At 43.8% G+C, this 9,299-nt stretch overlaps 1 protein-coding gene across 1 annotated transcript in view; it reads left to right on the forward strand.

The window, feature by feature from the left end:
* LOC106589883 (vinculin) overlaps positions 1-9,299 on the forward strand; it is a 66,775-nt gene that overhangs the window by 48,777 nt on the left and 8,699 nt on the right. The window contains exons 9-12 of the mRNA XM_014180295.3: positions 90-243; positions 419-594; positions 5,954-6,144; positions 7,021-7,220. Of these exons, the coding sequence (XP_014035770.1) occupies positions 90-243; positions 419-594; positions 5,954-6,144; positions 7,021-7,220 (721 nt within the window). The remainder of the gene's footprint in view (positions 1-89; positions 244-418; positions 595-5,953; positions 6,145-7,020; positions 7,221-9,299) is intronic.

The following is a 9,299-nucleotide window of genomic DNA, read 5'->3' on the forward strand; positions in this document are numbered from 1 at the left end:
TGTGATTCCTGAAAAACCTTTGAACTTCGGGAAAGTTTAAGAATTTTACAACCGTCTTATGTTCTGTCTTTCTCTCTGTCTATCTCCAGGGGTCAGGGGGCATCTCCTGCAGCCAAGCAGAAGGCCCAGCAGGTCTCCCAGGGCCTGGATGTTCTCGCGGGGAAAGTGGAGAATGCAGGCCGGAAACTGGAGGCCATGACCAACTCCAAACAGGTCATCGCCAAGAGGATTGACGCTGCTCAGGTAGACTCTCTTGATTTATTGATTATTTTTTTTTGGGGGGGGGGGGGGTTAAGAATTGCACAATGGAAAAAGTACAAATCCCAGAGGATAGCACACAAAGCATTAAACAGGCATTTATTTTCCATGGTCTTGAGCCTGCTGTGTTATGTTGACCTCTAACCCTGTGCCCCTGCAGAACTGGCTGGCAGACCCCAACGGTGGTCCTGAGGGAGAGGAAAACATTAGAGCCCTCCTGTCTGAGGCCAAGAAGATCGCTGACATGTGTGAAGACCCCAAGGAGAGAGATGACATCCTGAGGTCCATCGGAGAGATGGCTGCTCTCACCGCCAAGCTCTCTGAGCTCCGGAGACAGTAAGTAATCCATTTTATATACCCTAGAAAATACAATTGTATTTGTCACATGCTTCCTAAACAACAGGTGTAGACTAACAGTGAAATGCTTTCTTACGGGTGCTTTTCCAACAATGCAGAGTTACAGGTAAAAAATGTAAATGGAGAAAGTGACACGTGTGGAATAAATACACACTGAATAATGAATAACAATAACAAGTAAAAATAACATGGCTATATACAGGGAGTACCAGTACTGAGTCAATGTGCAGAGGTACGAGGTAATAACATGGCTATATACAGGGAGTACCAGTACTGAGTCAATGTGCAGAGGTACGAGGTAATAACATGGCTATATACAGGGAGTACCAGTACTGAGTCAATGTGCAGAGGTACGAGGTAATAACATGGCTATATACAGGGAGTACCAGTACTGAGTCAATGTGCAGAGGTACAAGGTAAATACCATGGCTATATACAGGGAGTACCAGTACTGAGTCAATGTGCAGGGGTATGAGGTAATAACATGGCTATATACAGGGAGTACCAGTACTGAGTCAATGTGCAGAGGTACGAGGTAATAATATGGCTATATACAGGGAGTACCAGTACTGAGTCAATGTGCAGAGGTACGAGGTAATAACATGGCTATATACAGGGAGTACCAGTACTGAGTCAATGTGCAGAGGTACGAGGTAATAATATGGCTATATACAGGGAGTACCAGTACTGAGTCAATGTGCAGAGGTACGAGGTAATAACATGGCTATATACAGGGAGTACCAGTACTGAGTCAATGTGCAGAGGTACGAGGTAATAACATGGCTATATACAGGGAGTACCAGTACTGAGTCAATGTGCAGAGGTACGAGGTAATAACATGGCTATATACAGGGAGTACCAGTACTGAGTCAATGTGCAGAGGTACGAGGTAATAACATGGCTATATACAGGGAGTACCAGTACTGAGTCAATGTGCAGAGGTACGAGGTAATAACATGGCTATATACAGGGAGTACCAGTACTGAGTCAATGTGCAGAGGTACGAGGTAATAACATGGCTATATACAGGGAGTACCAGTACTGAGTCAATGTGCAGAGGTACGAGGTAATAACATGGCTATATACAGGGAGTACCAGTACTGAGTCAATGTGCAGAGGTACGAGGTAATAACATGGCTATATACAGGGAGTACCAGTACTGAGTCAATGTGCAGAGGTACGAGGTAATAACATGGCTATATACAGGGAGTACCAGTACTGAGTCAATGTGCAGAGGTACGAGGTAATAACATGGCTATATACAGGGAGTACCAGTACTGAGTCAATGTGCAGAGGTACGAGGTAATAACATGGCTATATACAGGGAGTACCAGTACTGAGTCAATGTGCAGAGGTACGAGGTAATAACATGGCTATATACAGGGAGTACCAGTACTGAGTCAATGTGCAGAGGTACGAGGTAATAACATGGCTATATACTGGAATACTAGGTAATAACATGGCTATATACAGGGAGTACCAGTACTGAGTCAATGTGCAGAGGTACGAGGTAATAACATGGCTATATACTGGAATACTAGGTAATAACATGGCTATATACAGGGAGTACCAGTACTGAGTCAATGTGCAGAGGTACGAGGTAATAACATGGCTATATACTGGAATACTAGGTAATAACATGGCTATATACAGGGAGTACCAGTACTGAGTCAATGTGCAGAGGTACGAGGTAATAACATGGCTATATACTGGAATACTAGGTAATAACATGGCTATATACAGGGAGTACCAGTACTGAGTCAATGTGCAGAGGTACGAGGTAATAACATGGCTATATACTGGAATACTAGGTAATAACATGGCTATATACAGGGAGTACCAGTACTGAGTCAATGTGCAGAGGTACGAGGTAATAACATGGCTATATACTGGAATACTAGGTAATAACATGGCTATATACAAGGAATACCAGTACTGAGTCAATGTGCAGGGGTATGAGGTAATAATATGGCTATATACAGGGAGTACCAGTACTGAGTCAATGTGCTGGGGTATGAGGTAATAATATGGCTATATACAAGGAATACCAGTACTGAGTCAATGTGCTGGGGTATGAGGTAATAACATGGCTATATACAGGGAGTACCAGTACTGAGTCAATGTGCAGGGGTACAAGGTAAATACCATGGCTATATACAGGGAGTACCAGTACTGAGTCAATGTGCTGGGGTATGAGGTAATAATATGGCTATATACAGGGAGTACCAGTACTGAGTCAATGTGCAGGGGTACAAGGTAAATACCATGGCTATATACAGGGAGTACCAGTACTGAGTCAATGTGCAGGGGTATGAGGTAATAACATGGCTATATACAGGGAGTACCAGTACTGAGTCAATGTGCTGGGGTATGAGGTAATAACATGGCTATATACAGGGAGTACCAGTACTGAGTCAATGTGCAGGGGTAATTGAGGTAGCTACACTTCATGACCAAAAGTATGTGGACACCTACTCGTCGGACATCTCATTCCAAAACCATGGGCATGAATATGGAGTTGGTCCCCCCTTTGCTGCTATAGCAGCCTCCACTCTTCTGGGAAGGCTTTCCACTAGATGTTAGAACATTGCTGCGGGGACTTGCTTCCATTCAGCCACAAGTGCATTAGTGAGGTCAGGCACTGATGTTGGGCGACTAGGCCTGGCTTGTAGTCGGCTTTCCAATTCATCCTAAATGGGGTTGAGATCAGGGCTCTGTGCAGGCCAGTCAAGTTTATCCCCACCGATCTCGACAAACCATTTCTGTATGGACCCTACTTTATGGACAATTTTTGGGGCCTTCCTCTTACCGCCTTGTATAGAGGTCCTGGATGGCAGAGAGCTTGGCCCCAGGGATCGGCCGTACTCACCACCCTAGCAAAGCATCCAGGGCTTCTTTTTTTTCTGTAAATATCTTAAAAGAAAATCTTTTGACTATCAATTCTCTGATCATTCAGCAAGTTTCCCCTACCAGCATCCTGCCCAATATCATGGTGAATAGCCTTAGAAGTTCTTTCAAATTGATAAGCTGGACATATAAAATGGTGATTAAATGCATCAATTATGGATTTCTTTCCTGTAATGCGGCCAGTGTCTGAATTAATTTGTTGTACAGAGGAAGTAGAACCCTTTTTAAGAATTTGACAGTTTTCCAGAGTTTATCCGGGTTCCCATTACAATCTGAAAGAGCGTTTATATAACAATCAGATGTAGCCTTTCTGATTCCTCAGTTGCTTAAAAGCTTACCAGTCTGGGCCTAAGCCAGTGTTCCTGGCCTTGACCCAAGCATCATCTCTTTTATGAATGACTTCTGATAATTCCACAGTGTACCAGGTATTAGATCTACCTTTAACCCTCCATTATATAAAGGGAGCATGACTATCCACAATAGTATAGAAGACATCTACAAAGAGGCTCAAAGCTGAATCAGGTTCAGCGATAGCTAAAATACAATCAAGATCACTAAAATAAAGATAATGTAAAAAAAAAAACATGATCACTGAAGTTTTTAAATTTACTCTTTGTGATGTCACGAGGCTTAGATTTTTTTGTATTCTCACATCTCTAATACAAACAACTGGACAATAATCACTAATGTCTTAGGAGAAGATAACAGTAGAAACATATCTCTCTGGTGTATTTGTTAGAATGAGGTCAATCAGAGTTGACTTTGATGGATATTTAGGGTTGGCCGTGTAGACTTAGTCACCAGCTGGGTTAGGTTTAGATTATTACACGTTTTTTAGGTTGTTGAAGCCTGCATTTCCTAATCATAATTTAAGTCACCCAGGATAATAACTTCTGATTTTGTAAAAGAAGACAAACTAGTTAACTCATTGAGTGCACAAAGGTTAGCCGAGGGAGGACGGTAGACCCTTATAACAGTTATGAATACATTTCCCCCCCAGACAAAGGCTTAAAGATTGTACCTGGGAAATGGATTTCAGTTAAGAGACAAAGAAAGATTTGTTTTTATAAAAATGGCCACTCAACCACCTCTATACTGTCTGTCAGCTCTGAACACATTATAATTCTCAATATTATTAGAGTCCAGAATGTCCCCAGAGATCCAAGTTTAAGTCAATAGCAGAATGTCCACATAGCCCAGATCTTAATGTAATCCAGTTTAGGAAGAAAGTTCCTAATATTCAGATGCATCAATCCAAGTCCTTTATGATTTATAAAGTCACATAGCTTGTTGAAGTTTCAATGTTCAATAGGCGGTTGAAGAACCTGTCTGATGGTTGATATTGATATAGGTGCTATGGCTATAAGATTGCATAGAACTGCACCATTTGGTCTATCCCTATTAGTAAAAGAGGGAGGAGTAGAAATTGGAATTACTTTTCCAAAGTTGGCTCCCCTGTGGCGGCAGCCAATGTCAATATGAGTCACTCTCGCAGTAACCAATGATGTAATGTTATAAACTGACTTACATGGGCTTTGGTTGCTATCATGCAACAGCCCAAGCCCTCTATGTGATTTGGAAACCAGGGGGTATTAAAGTTTATGGAATTCACATTTGAACTAGTAGTACTGGGTGAGCAGACCACAGTGGGCTTCTCTTTTTGAGCTAACAATAGCAGATCTAAGAGTGGAGTTCAAACTACTGGGTATGACGATTACAACTGAGAACACCCCCTGGCAGTATAGACAACTGTATGACGATACAGCTTAAAAAGGATGGGAGGTGTTACCTGAGCGGGGGGCTTTGTCTGTCTTTGAGTCAATATCTTAATGTGTAATGAAGAATATTGAAAACACTCCAAGGTTAAATATTGAGTTCCGCAGGGTTGGGTCCTTGGGCCAATATTGTGCTTACTGTCTGCTATCCGTCGGCCATGTAATTCCTTAGAGCAGTGGCATTGAAACCTTTTCAACGGGGACCCCAAATCTAATGACACAACCTTAAAATCAGCACATTTTAGATAATATTTTTAAAGAAACTAATAAATACATTTACTCAATACAATTTTATTTTTCAAATTACCTTTCTCAAAAACGTTTGTATATTGGTCCCCTACAATAATTGTACTTTAATTTTGCAGTTCCCCCTAGTGGGGTTGCGACCCCGACTTTGAATGCCACTGCCTTAGAGGTTAAGTGAACGTTATCACATTGTTTTCTTGCTGACCAGTAGTCCATAAATCTTAATCAACACCTACATGCGTCATTCTATTTCATTTAGCTTTCCCTAGAATAACTACCTATCGTGCTTTAGAGAGAGTCTATGGACATTTCATTTAGCTTTCACTAGAATAACTAACTACCTATCATGCTTTAGAGAGAGACTATGGACTTTTCATTTCCAGTACGTCATTATTGTCTCCCATTCACAGGGGTAAAGGTGATACTCCGGAGGCCAGGGCATTGGCGAAGCAGATAGCCACAGCCCTACAGAACCTGCAGTCTAAGACCAGCAAGGCTGTAGCCAACAGCAGGCCTGCCAAGGCTGCTGTCCACCTAGAGGGGAAGATAGAGCAGGCCCAGAGCTGGATGGAGAACCCCACCATCGATGACGGGGGAGTGGGTGAGTCTGAATGGCCTCATCTCTTTCTCATTCCTTCCTTAACCTTTATATATTTCTTTAACTCCCTCCCTCTTGCTTCCTTCCCCTCCATCTCTCTCTTGTTCTCCCGCTCTCTCTCTTAGCCCTCCTTCCTGCCTCTCTCTCCCTCTCTCTCTCTCCCTCTCTCTCTCTCCCTCTCTCTCTCTCTCTCTCTCTCTCTCCCTCTCTCTCTCTCTCTACAGTGAACATCAGTCCAGACTCTGTGTACATGTCTGCTTTGTTGTTTTTCACTGTGCACTACATTCCTCTGCTCTCTCCCAACCTCATTATCTCCTTGGCTTGTCGGCTCAGAAGCCTGGATATTCTCTCATCTGTTGTTAACGCTTAGACTCTGGGCTGTATTACATGGCCTACTGGAGAATGTTCAGAGTAAACATAATCACAACTATATAGATTAACATACAGCAATTAAGCAATAAGGCCCAAGGGGGTGTGGTATATGGCCAATATATCACGGCTAAGGGCTGTTAGGCACGACGCAACGAGGTGCCTTATTGCTATTATAAGCTGTTACCAACGTAATTAGAGCAGTAAAAATACATGTTTTGTCATACCCGTGGTATACGGTCTGATATACCATGTATTTCAGCCAATCAGCATTCAGGGCTTGAACCACCCACTTTATAATATAGAATGTCATACAGCGATATAAAATGTCATACAGCGATATAGAATGATGTGTGGGTGGTCCTACTACTCCTAACCCTCCGGCCCAAATCGGTAGAAACCCACCTATGATCTAAAGCTTTGTTTGCTGTGTGTCTACTCTCTCTACTCTGTGTGTACTCTGTGTGTGTGTTTCTGCGCCTGCGAGTATCTGACTGTGTCTCTCCTCAGGCCAGGCAGCTATCCGGGGGCTGGTGGCGGAGGGCCGTCGTCTGGCTAACGCTCTGCCAGGTCCCTACAGACAGGAGCTGGTAGGGAAGTGTGAGCAGGTGGAACAGCTGATGGCCCAGCTAGCCGACCTGGCTGCCAGGGGTGATGGGGAGTCCCCACAGGCGCGTGCCGTGGCTCAACAGCTCCAGGAGGGCCTGAAAGTAAGACTGCTCACATTCACTGTCACCTACAGTCGCTTCCAAGCCGTTATCCACACTAGTCCAGGATGTATTACATCCGGCCGTGATTGGGTGTCCCAAAGGGCAGCGCACAATTGGCCCAGCATCGTCCAGGTTAGGCTGGGGTAGGCCGTCATGGTAAATACGAATTTGTTCTTATTTAAAGAGATTTTTTATGTACCGATTCCATGGTACAGGGTGTACGAGTTGATATATTAAACAACGCAAGATTCAAGACTTAATGCTTTTCAGCTAAAATTATTATATAGAGTTCTTGCCACCAACAAAATGTTCAATATTTGGGGAATAAAATCATCGACGCTCTGCAGATTTTGTTGTGAGGATACAGAACCAATAGACCATTTATTTTGGTGTTGCCCTCAGGTAGCCTGTTTCTGGTCTCAGGTTCAGGAATGGCTGAAAATGCATAGCATTGATCTAATATTGACCCCAGAAATAGTACTGTTAGGAGATCTGGAGAGACCGGGTCAGTCAATTACTAATATACTAATACTCTTAGTAAAAGTATTTATCTTCAACTCGCAGTCTGTGGATTCTATTCGATTAGATAGATTGAAATTGTACATTAAACATCACAGTATAGTTGAAAGATATGTGTTGCGTAGAAATCCGAAGTGGGTGGCCAGCAGAGATAGATGGGATGGGCTGAGGGAAGCTGAGGGTTGGATGTGGAATTGGAGACAAGTGGGAGTGGAGTTGCTGTGTGAGAGATGATGGTCAAAGATAATTTTTATATTATTTTTACTTTTAAGTCAAAATAAATCATAATAAAAAGTACATTTGAATGACACTAAGTGGCAGAGTTTTCCTGAGGCTGAGGCCGTGCAGGTGTTTGTACACATATACACACACTCTCATTCAAATAAACACATACAAGAACACACACATACATGTAATAGTGCCAGACATGCACACAAACATATACAGTTGGCATTGCTGTCCTTTGTTTTAAATGTATTATTTGTTTGTTGTTTTCTTCTGTCTTCCTTTTTTCTCTTTAGTTCATTCTCTTGGTTGTTGGTGCATTGGGGGGTTCTTGGGGGTGGTGAATGGAATTAATTGTATATTTCCTTCCTGGGGGGGACTGTGGGAGGAGTCTCGAATGGTTGAGGGACAGCTATTGGGGAACTGTGGGGGGGATCTTGGAGGGTTGAGGGACAGCTACTGGGGAACTGTGGGGAGATCTTGGAGGGTTGAGGGACAGCTATTGGGGAACTGTGGGGGGATCTTGGAGGGTTGAGGGACAGCTACTGGGGAACTGTGGGGAGATCTTGGAGGGTTGAGGGACAGCTATTGGGGAACTGTGGGGGGGATCTTGGAGGGTTGAGGGACAGCTACTGGGGAACTGTGGGGAGATCTTGGAGGGTTGAGGGACAGCTATTGGGGAACTGTGGGGGGATCTTGGAGGGTTGAGGGACAGCTACTGGGGAACTGTGGGGGGTTCTTGGAGGGTTGAGGGACAGCTATTGGGGAACTGTGGGGGGATCTTGGAGGATTGAGGGACAGCTATTGGGGAACTGTGGGGGGATCTTGGAGGGTTCGGGTTCACGTTTTCTGGCCTGGTGGTCGATTGGTCAACATGCCTTTCAGCAGGGCATTGACCCTGGATGCTTCTGTGTGTCTCTCTGAATGGGAATCTGTTGGATGACTGGTAGGATGTAGTTATTAACCCTGGATGCTTCTGTGTGTCTCTCTGAATGGGAATCTGTTGGATGACTGGTAGGATGTAGTTATTGACCCTGGATGCCTCTGTGTGTCTCTCTGAATGGGAATCTGTTGGATGACTGGTAGGATGTAGTTATTGACCCTGGATGCCTCTGTGTGTCTCTCTGAATGGGAATCTGTTGGATGACTGGTAGGATGTAGTTATTGACCCTGGATGCCTCTGTGTGTCTCTCTGAATGGGAATCTGTTGGATGACTGGTAGGATGTAGTTATTGACCCTGGATGCCTCTGTGTGTCTCTCTGAATGGGAATCTGTTGGATGACTGGTAGGATGTAGTTATTGAGCGGCTTCACTGCAAGTATATTGTATGTTTA

The sequence above is a fragment of the Salmo salar genome, chromosome 28 (assembly GCF_965601325.2).
Source record: "Salmo salar chromosome 28, fSalSal1, whole genome shotgun sequence".
Taxonomy (NCBI): Eukaryota; Metazoa; Chordata; class Actinopteri; order Salmoniformes; family Salmonidae; genus Salmo; species Salmo salar.